This window comes from Myotis brandtii, unplaced genomic scaffold (assembly GCF_000412655.1).
Source record: "Myotis brandtii unplaced genomic scaffold, ASM41265v1 scaffold125, whole genome shotgun sequence".
NCBI lineage: Eukaryota > Metazoa > Chordata > Mammalia > Chiroptera > Vespertilionidae > Myotis > Myotis brandtii.
Window position 1 is genome coordinate 5,497,028 of NW_005354385.1, and position 26,057 is coordinate 5,523,084.

General features: G+C 39.6%; 1 protein-coding gene across 1 annotated transcript; it reads right to left on the minus strand.

Annotated features, from left to right (window-relative positions):
* Positions 1–13,872: 13,872 nt before the first annotated feature.
* LOC102260160 (T-complex protein 1 subunit beta-like) lies at positions 13,873–15,027 on the minus strand. Its single transcript, XM_014534038.1, has 2 exons — positions 14,207–15,027; positions 13,873–14,008 (listed from the first exon to the last, which is right to left on the minus strand). The coding sequence occupies exons 1-2, from the start codon at positions 14,954–14,956 to the stop codon at positions 13,874–13,876; spliced, it is 885 nt and encodes a 294-aa protein (XP_014389524.1). The 5' UTR covers positions 14,957–15,027; the 3' UTR covers position 13,873.
* Positions 15,028–26,057: the final 11,030 nt, after the last annotated feature.

Consider the following 26,057-nt stretch of genomic DNA (forward strand, 5'->3'; position numbering starts at 1 on the left):
CAGTGCACAAATTTTTGTGCACCGGGCCTCTAGTAAATAAATAAATACAAACAAGATTTTAATCCTTTGCTTATGGCTGAGGAGAAGACATGGTGGTAAAATAGAAAGGCATGAAGCTGGAATTTGGGGATTAATATCCGGTCCTTAACTTAATCTGAGTCCCATGATGATCTCTTTATCTCTCCAGGCTTTGGTTTTTTCCATCTGTAAAGAGATTTGATTGTACCTTTCGCGTGGATCGGCTTTATTTGGGGCCAGCTCTGATTGGTTGGCTATAACTGTGTGGAGGAAGATCGTGCATCTAGGTGTGGGCTCAGGGCTGAGCAGCACCGTTTGCATAGCAATGCCTGCTGTGGAAGGGGCAGCACCCGTGCTGTTAAGATTACAGCCCTGGAGTGGATGATCACTAAACCCTTTCAGCTTTCAGACCCTGTGACTAGTGTGCCTTATTTTTCAAACCTTTGCCTTTTTTGTTGTTCTAAGCTAAAGTGTTTCTGAATTTTCCATGCCTCCTTTTAATAGAAGAGACTAAAATTGGATAAAAATCTCTTGAAAAACTTATCAGGTTTACTATGTCATAGTTCCTAAATTCTACATTCCTACTCACTCACCATAATGTTTGCTTCTTTAATTACAGAGTTGAAGTGCCAACTGATGATACATGGAACAGATGATACTATTAATAGCTTCCAGCTATAGAAAGATATGCAAAGTAAAATAACTCCACACAGCATATTGTATTCATTTCCTAGGGATGCTGTAACACATTACCACAAACTGGATGGCTAAACAACAGAAATTTACTCCCATCAGTCTTGGAGGGCAGAAGTCTAAAATCAAGGTGTCAGGAGGGTCATGCTCTTCTGGAGGTCTCTAGGAAAGAAACCATTCTTGCCTCTTTGTAGCTGCTGGTGATTGGTGGCAACCCTGGCATTCATTGGTTTGTAGATGCATCACTTCAATCTCTGCCTTCATAGTCAAATGGCCTTCTTCCCTGTGTTACTGTGTCTCCAAATATCTCTATAAGAAAACCAGTCATTAGCTTTAGAGCCTGTCCTAATAGAGTATGATTTCATCTTAAACTGATTACCTCTTCAAAAACCCTATTTCCAAATAAGGTCACATTAATATGTGCCAGGGGTTATGACTGTACCATATTTTTTTGAACATTCAACCCACAAGTTATAGCTAGCAACTTCTGCATTTGTCCAAAATAATAAAATTACTAAAACATGACAAACACTCACCTTCTGTTTTGCATAGCTTGATGATAAAGATCTGTAATTATTTACTTTGATGATAAAGATCTATAATTATTCCATTGATTGTGGAATAAAAATACCAGACTACAGTACAGTAAAATCTTATTTATAGGAGGTTATATAAAATATCTTCCCCAATAAATTCAATAAAAAGGAAAAATAAATAAAATATCTATATGTATATACATACATTGAAAGACATTTGGATAAAGCAAGTATCATTTTTCAAAAAAAATAAAACTTTGAAGTTATAGGCTGGACATAACTAATCTATATATATATATAAAACCCTAATATGCAAATAGACTGAACAGTAGAACAAACGAACAACCGAACAACTGGTTGCTATGATGTCTGCTGACCACCAGGGGGCACACGTGAAACATGGCAGGTGTTGGCAGCAGGCAGCAGAATGCAGAACATGGTGGGTGTCGGTCATGGCAGGATGGTGAGGCAGGTGATCAGGGGCGCCAGACCAAGTTGCTGTCATAGGGGCAAGCCTCTGGTGGTTACTGAAAATTCTTTGCTCCCATGTGCCGAGGTTCTGCCAGGTGCTTGCACCTGCTGCTGGTACCGGCCCCGCTCGCATGCTCTGCCAGTGCCCAGCCCTGGTCCCAATTGCTCCACACCATCAGTGGGTGTGAGTGGCAGCTGCCAGCCCCGATTGTACCTGAGGGCTTCTCCATCTCCCCCTGCTCCTGAGGGGCAATAGGGACAGCAGCCACCATCGCACCTGCTGACAGCACCGGCCCCACTCACACCTGCTCCTGGCGCTGGCCCCAATCACTCCATGCCATCAGTGGTTGCAAGTGGGCCAGTGTAGTCAGTGCCTGGGAGCGGCAGCAGCGGGTATGGGGCTGCCAGAAGACAGGACCAGGGAGGGGGGGGGGGGCACCTAGTAAACTATATATATAAAAGCCTAAGCAACCGTTCGACCATTCGACTGTTCAACCGGTAGCTATGACGCACACCGAATACCAGGGTGCAGATGCTCAACACACAGGCATGGAAACATAGAATAGACTGATGAATCTCAGAGGGAAGGGGGAGAGGGGAGAGTGGGAAATATTAGCTAAAGATCTTATATGCATACTAGAGGCCCAGTGCACAGACTCGTGCACTGGTGGGGTCCCTGGGTCTGGCCTGTGGGGATCAAGCTGAAACTGGCTCTCTGACATCCCCCAAGGGGTCCCAGATTGTGAGAGGGCACAGGCCAGGCTGAGGGACCCCACTGGTGCACGAATCCATGCACTAGGCCTCTAGTAATAATAATAATACCAACAATAAATTTTTTAAATTATTTACAATGCTTTATACTTTACAAATAAGCAAAAGTAAAAATAAAAACACCATTGTAAAAGATGTATTTTTTATTTAAATTCTTTATTGTTGAAAGTATTACATATGTCTCCTTTTTCCCACATTGAAAAGATGTATTTTTAATATTTTTAACAAATAAAGGTGGGTTTGTTTTAGTCCTTATCTAGATAAAATTTTTGGTTTATCAATGATCAAAGATGAAAAGTGTCTTACCTTGTTCCTCATAAAAGAATTCCTTCAGCGAAATCCAAAATAAATTTATTCCGTAAGTCATTTTATGTCTGTTAATATTATGTAGGAGACTGTCCCCATTATGTTATCACTATCCAGGTTGTAGTAAAAACAGAGATGACATCAGGTATTTAGCCTTAAATGATCCTACAATAGTGAATTCAGAAAAGCATTTCAAAGAACGGAGCCCAGCCAAACATGAGCCTGGAGGCTGAATAGAGACTCAAGTATGCACTGTTCAGCAATTCTGCAGGGACTTCCTTGGCTGACAACTGAAATCCTTGGTCAGTGGGGCATGCAGCTTCACTCCTTCCACCTGTCTTTTAGTGTGTCATTACTGCAAATTAAATAATTCAGTTGAAAGCTAAAACATTTGCTGCACTGTCTGGAGAACCTCTGGACTCCAACATGTGACATACATAATTGAGTTCTCTTCCACTAAAAGTCAAAATATCACAGAGTTCAAACCTAAGTCTCTCAGACCTTCTCTGCCCCATTTAAGAAGGATGAGTGTATAGAATCTGACACAGTTGACTTTTTAACTGCAAAGGAAGGAAGTTCCTTTAAGCCTAAGAAAGCAAAACCATCTGGTATTGCACAGCTGTGGAAATATTGTGTGTATAATTATTTATGGGCTTACCTATTATTTGGTCTTGATATATCCCAAAAGACTTTGAATAAGCAGAGTTTCATAGTGACTTCAGATCAATAGCTTCTAAATCATTATTCTTGTTCAAGATTTTTCTCATCAGAATGAAGAATGGGAAAATCCTGTTTTCATTAAAGAAAAACAAAGATGTCATCCTAGCTTATGGAGAGGCATGAGAGATGGCAGCCTTATATAGTACTGTAGAAAAAAGTAAATCTTCAATCGTTCCATAATCTTGGCCTTTCAATTCCATCAGTCAGAACAAGTAAAAAATGTATATACTCAACAAAAAATGGGGTATCTGAACACTCAACTATTATTTGTCTGATAATCTTTACAGGTTGACTACTAAGAAAGAGCAATCTACCCATTTTAAAATAAAATCATAAAAGTATAGAATTTTAGAGTTTAAACACTTGAGATTTTCTGCTGCCTAAGGAGCAGATCAGTTTTGACTTTTTTTCTTTGTGTGTTATTTGCCAGAAAAAAATCTTCCTCCTGAGAACTAATGGAAAACTAGAAAGATATTTTAAAAATATAAATGTTTGAAGCATCAGAGAGTTTTCCAAAGAGTGAGATTTTTAAAAAGCTGATTTCAAAGAGAAAAGGGATAACAGAAAAAATGAGTTCAACAGATAGTGTGTTGCTTTTATCCTGAAGACTTTTGCCAATTTACCAGTGATGGCTTACAGGCTGAAACACAGAACAGAAGCCTGTGTCTGGGAGGATGAGAAACTGAATAGAACTTCCAACCATCTTGCGAGGCTGAGGAAGACATAAATTGGAATTTGGAGTATACTAAGGAAAAAGAATGTTGATAAATCACCAATACTTTCTGTTAGGACCCCTGAAAGACTTTTGTGAAACCCTAAAATAGGAGTACATCAGAAAGACATTGTTGAATCCATCCTCACAAATACTAAAACTGACCTTTGAATCAGACCAATTCCTGGCTAGATTAAGGTGGCATTCCCCTACCTTAATTGCCTGTTTGAAACAAGCAAGTCCTCTCAGAAAAAAATAGAAAATCATTCAGAAGCAAATTTTTCATATATGATGTCTGGCATTAAATTCAAAATTATGAGGAAACAAGAACACCTGACCAAAACCAAGACAATAACTAACAGTATGAACAGATCCACAGAAAATTTATTGGTGTTCTTAGACATACATTTTTTAAAACTATAATTAATACCTTCAAGAAATTAGACAGCATGTTGAAGAATTTCAGCAGAGAAATTGAAATTATTTTAAAAAATCAAATAAAAATTTTAGAACTAAAAATACAGTAAGTAAAATTAGGAGTTTAATTGATAGGTTTAATGGTAGATTAAATAAAGCTGATGAGAAGATTCATGAACTGTAAGGTAGGTCAGGAAACATATACAAACTGATATATAGAAAAGCAAGTGATTAGAAAATACAGAAAACCAAAGACCAAAAAAAAAAAATTATAAGCAGCAGTGGTAAAAAAAAAAAAAAAAAAAAAAAAAAAAAGTAATGCATCATTCAAAGAAGCAAGTCGATGAGCAAATAAACTGACAGATGACTCCATAAAAGAAATAATGCAGTCTGGAACAAATTGGAATTACTCAAAGTGTAGAAATAACCCTACTACTTACTCAGTACAAACTCTGCATCCCTCTCTTTTAATAAGGAACGTAGGGGAAGGGATTCAAAGCTTCAGGGAGATTGGAATGTTAGAAGAGATTAATCAATTAAGATCTACTCATCCACACTGCATGAGTCCAGAAGACATACCTTTCACCAATACTTCGGTAAATAAATGTGTGAAAGGAGCCTCGACATCTTTGAAGAGCTCCATGACTGCTGTTTTCTGTAGACTGGGCCTTACTGTGGGAACCAGGGCAACTCAATTGGAAAATATAAATGCAATGGGAATAATTGGATCCTGGAGTTCCAGGGGCCAAATGGTGGCACTCAACTCAAAGGCACTATGGGCGTAATTACAATGGACAGCAAATCTCAAAACAGCTATCAGGGTAGACTGACAGATAATGCCACAAAAGAAACTAAAATTTAAAAAAAGTTGGAGTGGCATATTCAAAGTGTGGAATATTACTTATTTAGTCCCACTATGCCATACTAAGACCTAATGAGAAAAAAACATGTGCAGAAGGGTTAAGATTCTAGCCCAAAATAACAAAGTACAGCCAGACCAAACCTTCTGGTTGCCCATCAGTTTCCTAGTTGATTTGTATTCTTTCCTATTGTCTTACTCCTACAACCAACTCAAAGAAAATAAAGAACAGCCTACCCCAACAAAGATTACTGCTTTCTGTACCTATGCCTTTTCAAATATGTATTTAGGTATCCCTTATGTAAAGAAAATAATCTCTACATGACCCAACGGCTAAATTTTGACCAAGCATATTAACTTATCTGAAAACATACAGATTCCATTCTTGTCCTTTGCAATGAATTCTTGCTTGGAAAATGCCTACTAAACACAAATTCCCTAGATTATAAGCCTCATCAATTTAATTGCTGCATTCCCAACTTGTCTGGGAATTGGGCGAGGAGGAGCATCATTACTCTGTATGTGTGACCCTTGATTCAACTGAGTACTTTTATCAATCCAATATTTCAAACGTGACACACCTGCATTTTTAGAGACCCCAAATAGACCTATTTAAAAAAAAAAGTTTTGAATTTGCAACGAAGATTTTTTTGATGCATAAAAACCTCTACTTTCCTAAATCATCTGTTCCACAGTTTCAGCAGTAGAAATTTGTAAATGTCATTCTTCTTAATGCCACCTCCGAAAATGTGGCCTTTCAACATGCACATTTGTGCAATTCAGAACAATGGGGGGTCTCCTTAAATGGCTTTCTCTGAATACATTCAGGGATACAAAATTGCTCTGCATGTTGAAAGAGATCAGTAATATTTCTCATTTTTTGAAAACATGATTTCTCTTTTTTACCTAATTGAAATAGTTAAAGAGGCTCCAGCAAATAAAATGGAGGTGGCTCACATTTGGATATGTAAAAATAAAACACCTACAGGGATTATCTGTCAGGTTTACAGGAAAGAATATGAACGTGTAATGCCTAAGGATTTAATTCAAGGAATATGAGAGCATTTCCTGTCACCAACTTAGCACTGCCTTTTGATATTCTCGTGAAATGCTAGACAGCACTCAGGGCACCAAGTGAATAAGGGGAAAAGTATATTCATTTGCTACTTCTAAATACAGAACTTTGTCTCTCTTACTAATGCTTTAAACCTAGTCATCACCTAAAAATAGTCTCATTTTTATTAATATTAGCCCTTTACGTAAGGTCCATGAGTGGGCAAACTTAGCAGTAGCATCTGTTTTAACATCATCTTACTGTGCTAACTATCTAAGTAACCACCCGTGTGTGTGCCAGATGGAGGTGACTGCTCTGACTCTACATGGCACCTGTCAGCAGTCCAGCACTCTAAAGGAATTAAATGACTCCATCTGCTCTTCCAAATTGCCCAGCGACTAACCCTCAAATGTTAATGTTTTTGTTTGTTAATAAATAATAAAAGGACACTTTGTCAATTATGTGAGTTGAATGATTCATAATTTGTGCATCACCCAAGAAGCATTTATTAAGTACCCACTATATACTTATACTATACTAGTTATTATAAGGTATTAGAAAAAATAACTATACCAGTTGAGGAGAACATACCTAGAGAATAATTCATGGTTCCAGCAGTATTATGCATGGCAGCTAATATAATAATGTTATAAATTATGTGATACTGACAAAGAAGAGACCAACATAAAGAAAATAATTTTTTCAAATATTTTTCCATCTCCATTTATCCCCACTGTAACCACCCCCACCCCTGCAATCACCACACTGTTGTCCACGCCCATGATTTCTTTCTCTTATTTTTTCTTTTTTGCTCAATCCCTGTCACCCCAGAGCAGTCAACCTGCTTTCTGTCTATGAGTCTGTCTCTAGTTTGTTTATTAGTTCAATTTGTTCACTAGATTCCACATATGAGTGAAATCATATTACTGTGGTCTTTCTCTCACTGGCTTATTTCACTTAGCATAATGCCCACCCATGCTGTCTCAAAGGGTAAAATTTTCTTTCTTTTTATAGCTGAGTAGTGGTTATAAGACTTCTCTCCAGCTAGTCTTCTGTTGGTTATTCAGGATGATTTTTTTCTAATTTAGTTATAATTCCAGTTTGGTCTTGGGAGGAGGTTAGAGTAGCTTCCACCTAATCGGACACCATCTTGGTCTCTCCAATTTGATCTTTTCTCATTCTGAAAGCTGGGATGTTCAAAGTCACAGTGCTAGCAGATTTCATGTCTGGTGAGAGCCCACTTCTGGTTCATAGATGTTTGTCTTCTCACTATGTTCTCACATGTGGAATGGTAGAAAATATCTTTTTTAAAAAGAAGGAAAACTAAGATTAGAATAAAATGTGAACATTATATGTGTTTGCTTGGGAGTGCAAGTGGAGGAGTCCAAGTTTTTTTAACCAACAAATACTTATTAAATGTAGACTACGTGCTTCAAACTATGCTAAAAAGAATAGTGGAGAAAAGAGGAATAGGACAGAGATCCTCCCTACCAAGAGATTTCATACTTTCCGATGTAATAAGATACAATCACAAATATCTCTAATAACCTTAAGTAGGTTAAAAATTGCCTGCTTAAGAGCTGATATTAAAAATTACCTTAAAAAGTTGGAGGTAAGCTATGAAACAACATTGCAACAGCAATACTGGTTCCTTTTGATATTTTGAGTAAAAATAATCTTCTAGTCTTGCTGACTATCTCCTCCAACATTTGACTTCAAGATCCTTAGTATTCTCTACATTGTCCTAGTCTGACCATTTGCTTAATGGTGATTAAATGCAATAATGACATCTCAGAAATTGTTCTGGTGACAGTTCTTTAATATTATAGAAAAGAACAAAAGCCCTTTTTAAAAAAAAATCCGCACCCAAAGATATGTTTTCTTAAATTGATTTTGAGAGAGAGATGTTAGAGAGAAACATCAATTGGTTGCCTCCTGTATGCATCCCACCTGATATCGAACCTGCATCCTAGGTATGTGCCCTGATCAGGAATCGAACCTGAAACATTTTGTTGTACAGGATGACACTCCAATCAACTGAGCCACCTGGCCAGGGCCTTTTTGAGACATTGTAGTTGACAATCCACTGGTGGCCAGTAACTGATATAAACATATTACTGCAGCAGAAATCTGAGATGGAAGACAGACCACTTGAAAACATAAAGAAAAGTGAATACAAGCCAAATGTTTATTAAAGTTTAGATGCCTTTCTAGATCTAAATATGAGCAGTCAAAGCTTTATCTTATGCCCTATGGAAATACAAAGCCTTCTCAAAGTCTTCAAAGAATTTCTTAGAACTTTACATGCTCTTGTTGTCACCTCTAGTTTCAGCTTTTAAAATTTTTGAATTAGTTCCATTAGAGCACATCTCACCATCTCATCCATGCATCCTGTTTAATTTCACACTACATTGATCCAACTGTGAAACTGTTTTTCCTAACTTCCCACAACCAATCACTCCTATGGGTATCTACATGTGGGACAAAACCGGACTGCACATTTAGGATGTCAGGGAATTTGTATGTCCATAACACAAACAAACCAAAAATGTAGGTCTAAATATTCCTGCTGCAAAAGTCACTTGGCCATTTGCGCAACTGGTATTTAAATCTCCTGCCATGTTATTCCCTCTTAAAGGGCTGGCACACGAACTTACACAGTACCGCTCCCTCTGAGCTCCAGGGCTGGGTGGCAGCATTGGGGGAACCTGAGCTGACTGGCAGCCATATCTGAGTTTCCATCAGCATGGCTCTCACTGTTCACTCCACCCTGGGGATTCCCTGAGACCCCGCCCTATCCAACTTGCAGCCTCACCCAAGCTGTTTGCAGTGGTTTTTCCATATGAATGGCCTGTCCTGGCTCTGGCTTCAGACTTTTCCTAAAATCTCTCCAACAAGCAGCAGCTGGTGTCAGAATGCCCCATATCTATCAATAAGAGGCCCAAGACCTGGCACTAGCAACAGCTTGCCTTATAAATCTACAAGAAATAGGTAAAATATACAGCGAGGCCTTGACTTACAAGTTTAATTCATTCCGTGATGGAGCTCGTAACTCAAATTACTCTTATGTCAAATCATTAAAGTGAACAAGTGAGACACGTGATGCTGGGCTAATGTGGCGTTCACTGTGACGTTCGTTCGCTGCGCCAACTAGCGGTGGGGTATCTGAAGCTGGCTCGTAACCCAAATTTTAGCTTGCAACTCAAAGCAAAAAATCAGCGATGGCTCGTATCTCGAAAAACTCATTAGTCGGGACACTCGTAAGTCAAGGCCCCACTGTACCAAGATAGACTAATTTCTGGGCCATAAAATAAGTCTCAATAAATTTAAATGATTTCAAATCTTATAAAGTATGTTCTCTGACCACATGGAATTTAATTAGAAATAAGAGAATATATCTGGAAAAATCTCCACATATTTGGATATTTAATAACAAACTTCTACATAAACCAATGGAATTTAGAAAGTATATGGAGCTAAACGAAAATGAAAACACAACATAGTAACATTCGTGAGATGTGACTAAAGCAATATTTGGAGAGATATCTGTAGTTCAAAATGCCCATATTAGGTCAGAAAAATATTCTCAAGTCAATGACCTCCACTTCTATCTCATAAATTAGAAAATAATTAAGCCCAAATTAAACAAAAGACAGGTAATAGTAAAGGTAAAGACAAAAGACAATGTAATCAAAACAGGAAAATAATAGAGAAAATTTATGAAACCAAAAGCTTATTATTTTACATCAATCAACTTGATAAACCTTTAGCCAGACTGACCACAAATAAAGAAGATAAAACAAATTACAAATACAAAACAAATTACAAATTACAAAAGTGAAAGAGGGAATATTACCATAAATTCTCCATATATTAAAAGCAAAATAAGAGAATATTATGAGTGACTTTAGGCCAATCATTTTGACAAACTTTGATGAAATGGACAATCTGCTTAAAGATCTCGAACTACCAAAGCTTATTCAAATAGGAGATAACTTAAGTAGTCTTTTATCTATTGAAAAAATTGACTTCATATTTAAAAATCTTTTCATAAAGACAGTCCTGGCCCAGTGAGAAATTCTACCAAACATTTAAGGAAGAAATAATACCAATTCTACACAAACTCTTCCACAAAACTAAAGAGGTAATTCTATGAGGTCAACTTTACTTGGATACCAAAACCAGAACAATGCTTTACAATAAAGGAAAACTACAGTCTAAAATCTCTCATAAATCTAAAAGTATAAACTCTGAAGAAATATATTAAAATGATGATATGTCATTGCCAAATAGGCCTTATCCCAGAAATGATAACTTGGTTTGACATTCAACAATTAATCAACATAATTAACCATATCGACCAACTAAAATAGAAAAACCATACAATCATCTCAATAGATGCATAAAAAGCATTTGACAGAATCCAACACCTATTTCTGATAAAAACTCTCAGCAAACTGGAAGTAAAAGGGAACATCCTCAATCTAATAAAGGGGACCCATGCAAAATTCACAGCTAAAATCTTAGTAAGGATTAGGAACTAGAATAACCATTATCAAGACACTTCTACTTATCATTGTAATGAAGTTTCCAGCAAATGTTATAAGACAAATTATATATATACACTAGAGGCCCGGTGCACGAAATTCGTGCACTGGGGATGGGTGGGGGGTCCCTTAGCCCAGCATGTGCCCTCTTGCAGTCCGGGACCCCTCCCATGTTACTGCCCACCTGCTTGCTGCTTCCTACCGCTTGGCTTGCTGCTCCTTAGTGCTGCCACGAAGGCCTTGGGTCTGCTGGGTGCCGGCCTGGGGGTTTGTGTCTCTGATACCCCCAGCAGCCCCAGCACCAAGGTGGCGGGCCTTGGGGCTGCTGGGTACAGGCCCCCCGTTGCGTGTTTGTGTCTTCTATCAGGCCCCCAGCAGCCCCAGCAGCCCCAGCACCACCTAAATAACTTAAGGGAAACTTTATTTAGTCTTCTTTTAAAAGCAATCTAGTTTAAAAATGAGTTGCAGTTAAGACAGAACAAAGAACATGGTACCTAAGAGTGAGATAGACTGACAGAGGAGAGGCTGGGCACTGGTCAGGGGCTTACATGCCAACTGTTCTACACCTGGGAAATGATGTAAAATCGGTTTCTTTAGTTTTCTGCTTAATGGTCTTCTCCAGCACTGAGGTCAGAGGAGCCGCCTTCCAGCCCGTAGGCTGCTTCTCGGAGTCGAAAATTTTGCCATAGGCCTCTGCCTAGGACAGGACCTCTGAACCCCCAGGGTGCATAAACACACAGGGATCCATCAGGCTCCGCTGATCCCAGGCCAGGAGGCCTTGGACTGGAATATGAGTGGGACAGGGCTGGAAGGGCTGAAACCTGCTCAGGACCCAGAATTTAACCCTCAAGGCCTGGAAGTGTCACTGAAGGGTTTTAAGCAGGGTAGTGATGAGGGTCTCCCACATTGCAGGAAGATCACTAGGGTAGCCATACTAAGGAGAGACTCAAGGTGTGCAGAAAAGGAACTAGGCTGCAAGCTTTACAAGGACAAAGATCACATCTTTTTATTTGGAATTTATGTCCAACACCGTGGCTAGCACAATGGCAGGCATAGAGAAGGAGCTTAACAAAAATTTCAAATGCAACGCCTTCTCTGACCTGTCTTTAACATTGCAACCCCTCCCCTACCCGTTATGACCAGTACTCCTTTTTCCCCTTCTCTCCATGGCTTATAACTCTCCAACATGCTGTGTGTGTGTGTGTGTCTGTGTGTGTGTGTCTGTGTCTGTGTCTGTGTGTGTGTGTGTGTGTGTGTGTGTGTGTGTGCCATTCAGATTAGAAAGGATGGAGAATTTGTAGATAACATAATTGATTATCTATAAAGAAAATTTTACAAAATTTACCAAAAAGCTACTAGAACTAATAAGTGAGGTTAGCAAGATTGAAAAACACAATATCATGATATTGCTATTGGTATAAAAATGAATTGCATTTCTTTTTTTAAAATATATTTTATTGATTTTTTTACAGAGAGGAAGGGAGAGAGATAGAGTTAGAAACATCGATGAGAGAGAAACATCGATCAGCTGCCTCCTGCACATCTCCTACTGGGGATGTGCCCGCAACCCAGGTACATGCCCTTGACCGGAATCAAACCTGGAACCTTTCAGTCCATAGGCCGACGCTCTATCCACTGAGTCAAACCGGTTTTGGCATGAATTGCATTTCTATATATAATCAGAAAATGAGCAGAAATTAAAGTTTTAAAAATATATTTTACAATAGCACAAAAATATTTAAGGACAATGTTGAAGAGAGTTATAAGATTGGTTTACTAAAAACAATAGTTTTCTATATTTTTGCTAGATTTCACTGGTCCACATACAATTTCTTGCCCACATTTCTTGCTTATATCTGCAGTCACGTGGAAAACAAGTTTGTCATCCAGGTCTCCAAGAGATTATTCTGGCCTGACCCTCTGTGATAAATTGAACTAACCTGCTCCAGAAATGGTTTCACTTAGCATGAACTCATAATACTGTTGAGCATCAGGGCAGCAACATCAGATCCTCTTTTTTTAAGGAAGGCTTTTCTGTGGTTATTGCAGATTTCTTTTTTTTTTTTTTAATTGTTCAAATTTTTATTTTGATGCACAGTATGAGAAATGTACTTTTAAAACAACTGAATTTTATGGAGAATGAACAGCAAATAAGTTAGACCCATGTTAAAATGAAAGGTCAGCTAAATGTCTAAATTTAAGGATATAAGAACCACAGCTCAACTTCGATTCCACAGTCTTCTTTAAGAAGTCGAAGTCTTTCAAACAACTTTGCTATGAACTGGTCCAGAGCATAACAGCATATAGGAATGCTTAACAAGGGTGGTGATCAGGGACACGTTTCCTTGGTGCTGCTTTGATGATATTATCCACACGCAGAATCACCTCTGCTGCTTCAGCTGCACTCAGAAGAACTTGCCGTTTCACTTGGAAACTTTCTGTTATGCCCAGTACTGCCATATTGCCAATAGTACCTTCCTTCATATCCAGTCCAGCAGTTGTATTGCCTTCACTATGGGCAGCTCGGAGCTGTGCCACCAGATCTGCACTGTCATAGCCTGCGTTGTCAGCTATAATAGTAGGCAACCATGAATGAGGTGGCTTCTCCAATCATGACTTCCTCAAAGAGCTTGCAACTTCCAAGCTTCACTAGTTCCGAGTGGTCAAAGGAAGATGAAATTTCACCACCTGTGAGAAGAGTCAGGTGTTCTACATGTTAAATAGCCATACCCCAGCATCACCAAAAACCAGCTCAGGATAATTAGAAATTTAGTGCCTGTTAATAAAGCAATTTATCCCATGCTTAAGAATACGTTCAACTTTCTCCTTCATTTTTTCCTTTTCTGCTTGTTCTATTTCAGCAACCTTTGCTGTAGAATCAACTCTTACACGGGAACCAAATATCTAAGAGGAAAGCAGAAAAATAGTATCACTTTCATTACTCTTCAGAGTTCTGTAGCATATATATACATTTTTATGGAAACACACCAAAAAATGTGTGCATGTGCATATATTTATATATATTCTAACCTCTATGGTACAATGGATTCCCAGACCAAGTTTATAGCAGCTAGCAACTAGTTTTAAGAACTGTAAACATACCTTTATTTTGTCTGTATCCATACCAGTATTTGCAATAAGAATTTTAGCATTTTCAATTCGCTTTGGTTGATTTACTCCAATTTTTTTATCCAACAGAAAGCCTTCATCTAAATAGGAATCCACCAGACTTCCTCCTAGCTTCTTGATGACATGAATTGCCTCCAGATTACCAGAGCCTTTCAATCTGAGAACAGCTTCTACAGCTAACTTAGTAAAGTGATCTTTGTGATGAGTAAGAAGTTTTGAGGATAATGTTGTTCCTGCAATGTTCATTAAATCTTGGCGGAATTTATCTTCATCAGAACCATGATCAACTGCAGAATCCAACAAAGCCTGTCTTGCCGCCTTTGTTGCTTCTCTCCAACCGGCAATGATGGTCTGAGGATGAATCTTTTTTGCAATTAAAGATTCTGCTTCCCTTAGTAATTCTGCTGCTAAAACAGTAACAGAGGTAGTGCCATCACCAACTTCATCATCCTGAACCCGTGACATACCAACTAAAACATTAGCTGCTGGATTATCAACACCAATGTTTTTTAGAATAGTTGCGCCATCATTGGTCACCATAAGAGAGGCATCTCGTCCACTGCTTAAAAGAATTTTATCCATGCCTTTGGGTCCCAAGGTGCTCTTTACCAAGTCTCCAATAGCAATGGCACCAATAAAGGAACACAGACGAGCTGTCTCTGCTCTCTCTTCATCAGCGCCAGCCTTGAAGATGTTGACAGGTGCAAGAGAAAGGGACGCCATGGTTCCGAAGAGGTGGCCACTCACGCTACTCCCTCATGACTCGCGGCCGGGATCCGAGGGGGAGAGAAGCCGGATGTCTTATTGCAGATTTCTCACATTTAAGGAAAAATAATTTGCCAACCATCAAGTAGATTGGGACATTATTCCCATTCTAAGACAAGAATAGGAATATCATACTACTTTTCCAAACATGAAGTTAAGGAAGGAATATTTGAACTACACAGCTCTTTTCAAATTCTGTTTTGTTTATTTAAAAGTAGATATATTCATTCATAAGAAAAATCTTACATAATTTTGGAATTCCACACCATAGGGCCTTTCTCACAACAGGGCCACAGTTCCTATGTCTTTAGGCCGTAGACATGGAGCCATTGTTAACTGCTCTCTCAAGATGGTTTCATGCAAGTTTTTCTCAGATGTATTCTCTTTGGCTACACTCACATTCACAGACATAAAGCAGAAAAATACTTAAAGAAAGCATTTCACATGCATTATTAATAAATAATGACCAGAGGTTTTATTCTTAATAAACTAGAGGCCTGGTGCATGAAATTCGTGCACTGGGGGGAGGTGTCCCTTGCCCAGCCTACACCCTCTCCAATCTGGGACCCCTCGGGGGATGTCCGACTGCCGGTTTAGCAGGCCTAAACCGGCAGTCGGACATCCCTCTCACAATCTGGGACTGCTAGCTCCTAACCATTCACCTACCTGCCTGCCTGCCTGCCTGCCTGATTTCCCCTAACCACTTCTGCATGCAAACCTGATCATCCCCTAACTGCTCCCCTGAAGGCCTGATTAATACCTAACTGCTCTCCTGCCAGCCCGATCGCCCCCAACTGCCCTCCTCTGCTAGCCTAGTTGCCCCCAACTGCCTCCCCTGCTGGCTTGATCTCGCCCCCAACTGCCCTCCCGTGAGGGCCTGATCTTGCCTCCAACTGCCCTTCTCTGCTGGCCTGATTGCCCCTAACTGCCTCTGCCTGCCTGATCACCCCTAACTGCCCTCCTCTGCCAGCCTGATCTCATCCCCAACTGCCCTCCTCTGCTGGCCAATTTGGTTCTGATTGGTTGGTTTCTACGTCAGTCAGCATCAAAAGTTCTGCCTCCTAGGCAGCCATTGGCTCCTCACAGTTGACCCAGATTTGGTTCTGATTGGTCAGTTCCTATGCCAATTAGCATCAAAAGCTCCATCTCCTAAGCAGCTATTGGCTCCTCACAGTTGACCCAGATGTGGTTCTGATTGGTCAGTTTCTATGCCAGTCAGCATCTCTGGGCCTATCAACAGAGTCTGATCAGAAAGGCAGGGCTGATCAGCAGCCCCAGTGGAGGCCTGGAGAGAAATGGAGGCGGGGCTGCTGGAGAGAAAGAGAGAGGCAAGTGCAGATCAAAAGCTGTCATAGCAGATATGGATCAGACCCTCCTTTTCTCTTCAGGCCTCTCTCCGGGCCTGATTCGCAGCCCCCTCAGCAGTCAGTGCTGGGTCACTGCACCTGCAGCCACAGCAGTCAGTACTAGGTCACCACAGCAACCCAGTGCTGATTGCAGGACTGACTTCCGGTTGGTAGTTTTTATATATTAGGATTATCATAAAGCTTTCTAAGGCAGATTGAAAAGCCACATGTAAACAACTTTACATATTTTTACCTATGGATACTTTATAATCAATTTTAATAGCACTAGTGACCCAGTGCATAGATTCGTGCACATTGAAAGGAAATTAATTAGAAGGTGGCTGGTGGGGTGGGACTGGGTGAAGTGGGCTGAACACACCCTAGAGCCAACCCCCCGTGGTCCCTCCCCAGCATCTGTGGAGTGAGCGAGGTCCCTCCGGCAGGTGGGGTCTTTCAGCCTGGCCTGCGGGGATTGGGCCAAAACCAGCTCTCCGACATCCCCCGAGGGGTCCCAGAGTATGAGAGGGCACTCTGCAAAGTTGCTGTCATACAGGGTGTGGAACGCAAATGCAAGTGTGCAGTAAACCAGATTCGGGGCTGACAGTGCCCCAGCAACAACATAACCCATGGCTGAAGGTGGAATCTCGTGGCCCTGTGAGGAATCAGGCTCCCTCCTCTCTGGTTTCAGGTGAGTCACCCAAGAACCACTGCTGCCAAATCACTACAGCACGGCAGCTCCTGCATTGAGCATCTGCCCCCTGGTGGTCAGTGTGTGTCATAGTGACCAGTTGGATGGTCAAACACTTAGCATATTAGCCTTTTATATATAGAGATATAATATACCTCATTTCTGCCTTAATGTATTCAATTACATATTTAACATTTCCTGCTAACCTTTTCAAACACAGGAAAGCAAATCTCACCCACCTGATTGGTATGTTTGTCTAATGTATATGTTATTCTCATTTTCTTTAATTCAAGTGGACATTTGCTTTCTTTGGTTACATTGCTGAATAACCAGTTGTGTAACTGATTTGTAGATGCATTTAAACTCTTATGCCTCAGGGGATTGATTCATACATATTGTTGTCATTATACTTTATCTCAACAATTTATCTGCCCCAACAGTCTCATAAAGTGGGTTGGTATAACTACCCCTTTTTATAGGAACCCAGAGACATTACACTATATTTCTGCGTGAATTTGTGCCAGTCAGTCAGAAGTGGCTTAGCCCATGCGGTTCTAATCTATAGCATAAACCAGACCTACCCCACATCCCACGAGAGCCACAATTTTGTGGGCCATTATAGCAAAGAGTTAAAATGGTAGATACCATTTTGAAAAGTACATTTATAACACAGGTTATTAATGATTGGTACTACTAAGTAATTATAATACTACTGAACATAAGAGACCCTCTCCAAACATACATTATTCTGAGTTAACTTGTATGACCATGAAGTAGGAGAAATTTAAAATCATAGACTACTTAGGATAAGGTTTGGATTTTTAGGGGTGTTTTGTTTTATTTGGCATAAGCAATGGACTTGAAGGGAGAAGCAAACTTGAAATATAAAATATGCATCTGTGTTTAATTAAGAGCATTTTGAAGAGTGCATATTAAGCAATGTGATTTTAAGACTCACTCATTGTAATATGACCGAAAGCTGAGTGAAGAGCGAATCAATCAGCTTGCTGTTTTGTCTATAGACTCTAATTTTTGTTCTCACTAACTTTGTTTTTGTCTGAACACATTGGTGGTGTTTATTTTGTTTAATATATACTTATCCTAAAAAAAAATAAGAAATTTTCCTAAAATTACAGATGCTCTGAAATCCACCCTCAATTTCATTTACTAAAATTAGAAAAGCCCATCACTTGCACTTGCAACATATCTTAAATATTTTCAGACCCAGTTGACTCTTTCCATTCTATTAATTCTGACTCTATTCTTTTTTCCCCCCTGATAAAAATGATATCTTTGACAGTCTTTTTATAGGTTCATTCCACCTTATATCACATCCTATAGAAACTATAAAGAGAGTGCCAGACCCAGAGGTACCAGGTATTTGATCTTTACCTGACCCCAACACACACATATGAACACAATTACCCCAAGACCACAGCCAAATTCTTCACTGTTCGACAGCAAAAATTTTGGTTCCAACCACTGGAACAAAGTATTCTTTCACAAAGTACCTCAAGATATTTAATATTCATCCACAAGTAGCTTAACTGCAGTTGAGGTTAATGTTTAAGTCCTAGTTTAGGACACACCTATACAAAATCAACTTTGTACAACCAAAGTTGACCCAAAGAAGTTGCAGTTAGTTTAAATAGCAGTCAACCCTTTCTGGACAACTAGGCCAAAATATATCTATAAAATGTAAATATATTTTTATGTTAATTACAAATATATCTATAAAACTTACCAATTAAAATAACTTGAGGTTTACCATTTGTTTACCTGAGGAAGAGCAAGAAATTCTACTGAGAGAGACACAGAAAGAGATCTTAGGGCAGAAATTCCCTGGCCCTAAGGGTGAGAATTTTTTAAATTTTTATTGAAAAACTAGAGGCCTAGTGCATGACATTCATGCCTGATCTGCACCCTCTTGCAGTTTTGGACCCCTTGCGGGATTTGGGGGATTTGGGGGATGTCCAACTGCCGGCTTAGGCCCGCTCCTGGGGGCCTAAGCTTGCAGTCAGACTTCCCCTGAGGGGTCCTTAGAGCTGCTGCGGAGGCAGGAGAGGCTCCCACCATCGCCACTGTGCTAGCCAGCCATGAGCCTAGTTTCTGGCTGAGCAGCGCTCCCCCTGTGGGAGCACACTGACCACCAGGGGGCAGCTCCTGCATTGAGCGTCTGCCCACTGGTGGTCAGTGCATGTCATAGCAACCGGTCATTCCACCATTTGGTCAATTTGCATATTAGGCTTTTATTATATAGGATATATAGTGAGAAAAGTACACATAGTGTACATTTTGACAAATTTTCACAAGCTGAATATGCCTGTTTAAGTAGTTCATACACCAAAGAAGAGAAAATGTCCAGCGCCATAAAAGTCTCTCTCACACCCATTGCCATCATATCTATTAAAAAGAAAAAAAACCCTATGAGGTAGACAATATCACCATTCCCAATTTACAAATAAGGAAACAGATATAGAGACAGTGTTACTTGCTCAAAGCCATATTACTAGCCATATTAGGATTTGAATCCAGTCAGCCTGACCCCATAACCTATGCTTTTTACCTCTACACCAATGTTCTAACTTATGTATCCATTGAAAGTTGATACAAAACCTTAACCTTTTCTTTACCTATTACAGATGTTCCTGTTAAAAGGAACCAATTTTTCCCCAGAGCCTAATTTGCTCCCTTGGTGCCTATGCCACCCACAACAGAAAAACAGGAAGTCAACTCTTAGAGACAGTAACTGTTGAACTTCAGAGACCCAATACATTTTCTTTTTGCATATTTTACCACCAGACAGTCAACTAGACACTGGGAAAAATTAGGCTCATTAACAATTACTGTGTCTACCATCTATCGCTGCCTTAGGGCAGGAGTCAGACAAACAGAAGGGGCACTGCAGGCTCCAGACTCAATGTCATCCAGTCACAGCAGCCAGTACCTGGTAGCACTTGTACTGTAAACACACCAGCCCTAAAGAGGGATCACCTGCTAGGGGAGAAGTGGGGTTCATAAAGTGCATTTTGCAATGGCAACGTTATTGACATTCCTGGGGTGAGGAATCTGAAGGTCAAACTTCTGTGGAGTGTACTGATGTCATTGTTTTAAAAGTATATCTCATTATTTCACAGACATATGTTATAATGTTAAGGGCCCATATTGATGAAACTATAAGTAAGAAAGTACATACATCTCTTTACTAAGAAGAGTATTCGAAGGCTAAGCATTACCTGGGTGTGCTGGTTCTGAGCTCCGGGGCATCTTCAATTCTTTCACTCAGCAAATACTCATTGAGTACCTATATTATGCCATGTACTATTCTGGATATTAGAGATGGCATGGTAAATAAACAGACTAGATACAGCCCATCAAACTTTCACATCTACTTTCTTTTTTTATTTTATTTTATTGTTTAAAGTATTACAGATAGTAGTACATATGTTTCCTTTTTTTCCCCCATTGACCTCTCCCCACTGCTCCTGTCCCTCAGCACAGGCCCTCACCCCCTAATGTCTGTGTCCTCCCAACCCTCCTCAGCCTTCCCACTGTAATTCACATCTACTTTCAAAACCAACTATTAGCTTCCTTACATGAGGCTTCTAAATCTCTTTTGGTAAGAAATGATCTGTGTCTCACCAATAACAATTTTGTTATTGACCCATAGGCAGAGGTGAGAAAGAGGATGACAACTTATAAATGGTACAACTGTGTGAAAAATATTCATATGGTAAGGTTTAAAGATGACAATCATAATTCCACGCCCCGAGTTCACTGCTTAAACTCCTAAAGAACCCTTAGGGTGGGACAGAGTAGAGGCAGTGAGGGCCCAGGTCTACACAGCCAGCACCTTGAACTTTGTCCTGGTGTGAAATGTACAACTTAGAAGTTCTTGTTCATTTGTGAAATGAAACAACTCTTTCTCTTTCTAATGACTGCATGACCTTATACCAGTGATGGCAAACCTATGACACGCGTGTCAGAGGTGACACACGAACTCATTTTTTTGGTTGATTTTTCTTTGTTAATTGGCATTTAAATATATAAAATAAATATCAAAAATATAAACCTTTGTTTTACTATGGTTGCAAATATCAAAAAATTTCTATATGTGACATGGCACCAGAGTTAAGTTAGGGTTTTTCAAAATGCTGACATGCCGAGCTCAAAAGGTTCACCATCACTGCCTTATACACTGAGTGGCCAGTGACCACCTGACGTTTGTAGGCAAATTAGCTATAATTTCATGCTTAAGTTGCTAGAGGGCCAGACCATTATAAATAGGGAAGCAGCTTGTTAACCACGACAGAAGTGATTTTTTTTTCTGAAGATATGGGTAAACAACGTGATTTAACAGCCTTTGAAAGTGGAATATGAATATATATATACTGAGTGGCCAGATTATGATGACCACTCCATCAGTACTTCGTTGGGCCACCTTTTCCCTTCAATACTGTGGCGATTCTTCTTGGCTTTGACTCCACGAGATGTTAAAGGTGATGCGAGGAATCTGACACCATGCCTAATGAATAGCACTGTCAAGTTCTGTGAGATTTGATGGTTGTGGAACCAGCTGCCTGATGGTTCTTTTAACTTTGTCCCACAAATGCTCAATTGGATTGAGATCTGGTGATTGTGGGGCCACTTAAGAAAGGTAAAGTCTCCCTCATGTTCTTGAAAGCACTCCTGCACAATACGAGCACCATGGCATGGCGCATTGTCTTGTTGGAAGAAGCCATCTCCATTGGGATACGCCATCAACATGATAGGATAATTTTGATCAGCAACGATACTTAGGTATGTTGTGCTATTCAGACGTCGTTCCACACGAATTAAAGGGCCCAAATCATGCCAGGAAAACATGCCCCAAACCATAACACTGCCCCCACCAGCTTGAAGGGCTGTACTCATGCATGTGGGGTGCATGCTTTCATGCTGTTTCTGCCAAATTCTCACTCTGCCATCTGCATGATGCAACTGGAAACGTGATTCGTCAGACCACATGACTTTTTTCCAATACTCTATTGTCCAATCCTTGTGTTCCTGTGTGAGTTGGAGACATTTTATCTTGGTAACTGCAAACAGCAAAGGTGTTTGAACAGGTCTTCGGCTTCCATATCCCATACTATGCAGTGTACGACTAATTTGCCTACAAACATCAGGTGGTCATAATAATCTGGCCATTCAGTGTATACTAATGGCTATATTAAAGACAAAGTCTCTCAATCAAATAAACCACTACTTAGGGAGTTAAACACATAAATAAAAACAAAATTAAGAAATGTGTTCATTTTTTTCTTACTAAAGACAATATTCTGTCATTGCTCTTGGATAGATAGGCATTTTCCATAATAAATCAGATATAAATAGATTCATTTAGGGGACACTCATTTCCTGCCATAATCACCTCACTTAACATTTTGCCTATATATAATTAGAAATGCTAAATAAAATGTCAAGTATATTTTGGAAATTAGAATGTAGAATAGGCAGCTGGTGACATTATAATCTTAATGTGGCAGAGTGGGCTTTTCTTGTCCTTGCATTCCCTTCTTGCCTTACCTCTTCACTTCTTCCTAGGTGGGAGTAGAGGTGACTTAGGTACAAAGAAAACTAGATGAAAATCTTTTCAGCATAACAATTGTATCAGGCAGGATAGAGGCGATCAAGCTGTGGTGATAAATGTCCCCAAGGTCTGAGAGTCACCAAGTACCAAGGTTTACTCCCTGCTGTGCTGTGTGTCCATGGGCATTTGGAGGAGACTCTGCTCCATGACATCAGCACTGGGCACCCAGGTTGTAGATGCTGCACCTTCTGGAATGATGTTGGGGCGGGGGGGGGGAGGGGGGGGGGAGACAGAGAGACACAGAGAGAGCTTAAGCACAAACTGGCTCCTAAAGTCTGTTTCAGATTTTATTAGCTGAAGCAAGTCACATGACCACTCAATGGGGTGGGTGAGTATGATTCTTTCCTAGGGGGTAGAGAAGCAGATATTAGTAAAAAATAAAATAAAATAAAAATATAATCCAGCACATAAAGTTTTCTATGAAAGGCAGGTTAGTTCAGCAAAATTAAGTTTTTCTTGTCTTTTAGAGGGTTCATTCTAATGAACCAAAAGGACCTATAGCAATGAACAACATAGAGGACCTGAAACATTCTTATGGAGCTGAGTCCTGGAGGAAAGCAGGATACTTGAAAGAATATCAAAGGACACTGTGGAGGGAAAAGAGATAAATATCTGGGGAGGGAAGAATTCTCAGATGCCCAGCTCTTTCAAAGACTGCCATTTTCCTCAAATATGCATGCTTCCTTCTATATAATTACACTAGTGCCCCGGTGCATGGATTCATGCACGTTGAAGGGAAATTAATTAGAAGGTGGCCAGCAGGGTGGGACTGGAGGGAGATGGGCCTGACACACCCTGGAGGCAACATCCCACAGTCCCTCCCCGGCCAGCTACACCTGGTGTGGCACCGCGGCTTGAAGGTTGTCTGCAGAGTGAGTGGGTAGGCAGGGTAGGCAGAAGACTCTTGCTATTTGTTCTAAGCCTTCTGTGCTGGCCTGCGGGGATCGGGCCGAAACTGGCTCTTCGACATCTCCCAAGGAGTCCCGGATTGTGAGAGGGTGGTTCTCAGGTGAAGCACCCCAGAATCGGGCTCCCTCCTCTCTAGTTCCAAGTGAGTCACCCAAGAACTGCAGCTGCCAAGTCGCCGCAGCTCAGCACTCCTGCATTGAGCATCTGCCCCCTGGTGATCAGTGCACATCATAGCTACTGGTTGGACAGTTGAACTGTCAGACGGTCACTTAGGCTTTTATATATATAGATTGGGCATATGATCTCTTACAATAAAGATAATTCTTAGCCTCCTTGCAGCTGGTGTGGCCATGTGACTAAATTCTGGCAAAGGATGTAAATAAAGGTAAAATATGGAAACTTCTAGGATACTTCTTTAAGAGAAAGTAGATCATCATCCTTTGCCCTGTTCTCTATCCCATCCTTTGTCCTGCTGACTTTCAGCAACATTGCCACTTGGGTTTTTAATATTAGTACCACACTCTAGAGTTGGAAGAAGCCTAGGGTAGGCAGAAGACTCTTGCTGTTTGTTCTAAGCCTTCTGTGTTGTTTGTTACTGTCTATTTCAATATTTGATTTTTAAATATTTAAATTAATAAAATAAAAATTAAAAAATTGATCAAGGAAGCATCCATATAGGAGACTGGTTTTTAAAGTGGGTCTTAAAGAATCCTTAGAGTTTAGATAAAGAGTTAAAGTGAGGAAAGAGGGGAGGAAAGTAGACTGACATTTGTCAGGCGACTCCCAACAAAAACTTGTCATTTCTGAGCACTTTCATTACCCCATGAACTTGTGCTGAGCACGTTATTTCATTCAATTCTTGCAACAACCCAGAAATGCCTGCATTATTATTGCCATTTTCTGATGAAGAAACAGATTCTTTTTCACAGAGTCTGAACACTTGCTCAGAGTTATACAGTTAGTAACTGGTGGGGCTATCACTTTAACCCAAGTTTCTCTGTTGTAGAAGCTCTTCCCTTTCCAAAAGGTAAAAATAAACATAGGCATGCTAGAAGAAATGTGCCTGATGTTTTTTAAAAGGCAACCCACTGGAACCAAGTACATTTTGGGGAAACACTGAAACCTCCTCCCATCAATTGGTGAATGCTCTCTGAATTAAACCTAAATTTAATATTGATTTTTAAAAGAACACAATTTGCAACCAAGATAAAAATCACACAATCCTTTCCAAAGTTAAATAAAAATATTTTTGACTATGTGCATTTAAAAATTATTTATGACACTAATCTTCTCCATCTGTGAGAAAATTAAGTTCTCAGTATTCTAAATGAATCATGCCTTTAGATTTGAAATGTGCTTACATTTCAAATAGCATATATTTTATATCATACTCATTTAACCATCTCAGTTATCTTTTTTAATGTTGGAATGGTACCTATATTTGCAATATGCCTTGCAAACAACCTATTACTGCAGTTTATGTCCATTTGTCAGTATAACATAAACATGAAAACATTTAGGAAAATAATCTAGGTCTATCTAATAGAATGCTTTACTGTGGTTACTAACATTTGTTTTCAATATTCTCATCAGTGGTAGAAATGACTGCTGAATTTGTAGTGTTCAAACTTACATTTGAATAAGCAAATGTAATTCTGTATAATATGCTAAGTACAATATACATTTTATGTTTCTTTAGAGAAGTTTAATTACAGTACCTGCCTATAACAACTAAACTTGCAATTGTCTGGCCTTGAAATGCTTTAGTTGATTGAAATTAGAAGATTTCCTCATTTTCCCACTTTATTTTTTATTCTTTTATTTTTTTAATCCTCACCTGAGGATATGTTTCCATTGATTTTACAGAGAGAGAAAGGGAGAGAAAGAGACAGAGAGAAACATCAATATGAGAAACATCAATTGGTTGCCTCCCGTATGTGCCCTGACCAGGAATCAAACCCAAGACCTTTCAGTGCATGGGAAGATGCTCCAACCAGCTGAACCACACCAGCCAGAGCTCATCTTCCCACTTTAAAGCCAAGCATTTTCAGTAATCAAAGGACTTCTCAGCTACACCAGACTGCAAACAACATTTGTGTTTCATCTAGATATGAACTTAGAATCTACAGCAACTATTTAAGCTAAAATAAATTATTGAAAACGGTCCATAGCTGACAAAGGTTACAACACAAAACTACCTAATACCAAGTTCAATAGTGGTGGAAATTACATAGATTGAAAATGCATTGCCTTTTCATTAAATTTGACATAAGAAGTTTTCACATAGCCCTTTAATGTCTGTTTCTTGTCTAAACTGATATGTTTTCATAAATGTGAATAGCTTTTCCATCTAGTCTCAACAGCATTAGTATTTGGAGTTCATATTTTTCTTTATACAAATCTTTGAAAGTACAAGTTTTTGTTCAAACTCATTTTAACCATTGTTAGTGGAAAATGTTAGAAGATGTGCACGAAGGTCCCAGCAAC

Bases quoted from the DNA above. Each gene is read 5' to 3' on its own strand.
- LOC102260160 (XM_014534038.1), bottom strand. From the start codon at position 14,956: ATGGCGTCCCTTTCTCTTGCACCTGTCAACATCTTCAAGGCTGGCGCT. The intron at 14,009-14,206 runs GTATGTTTACAG...CTTTCCTCTTAG, and splicing joins TGGATACAGACAAAATAAAG to ATATTTGGTTCCCGTGTAAG.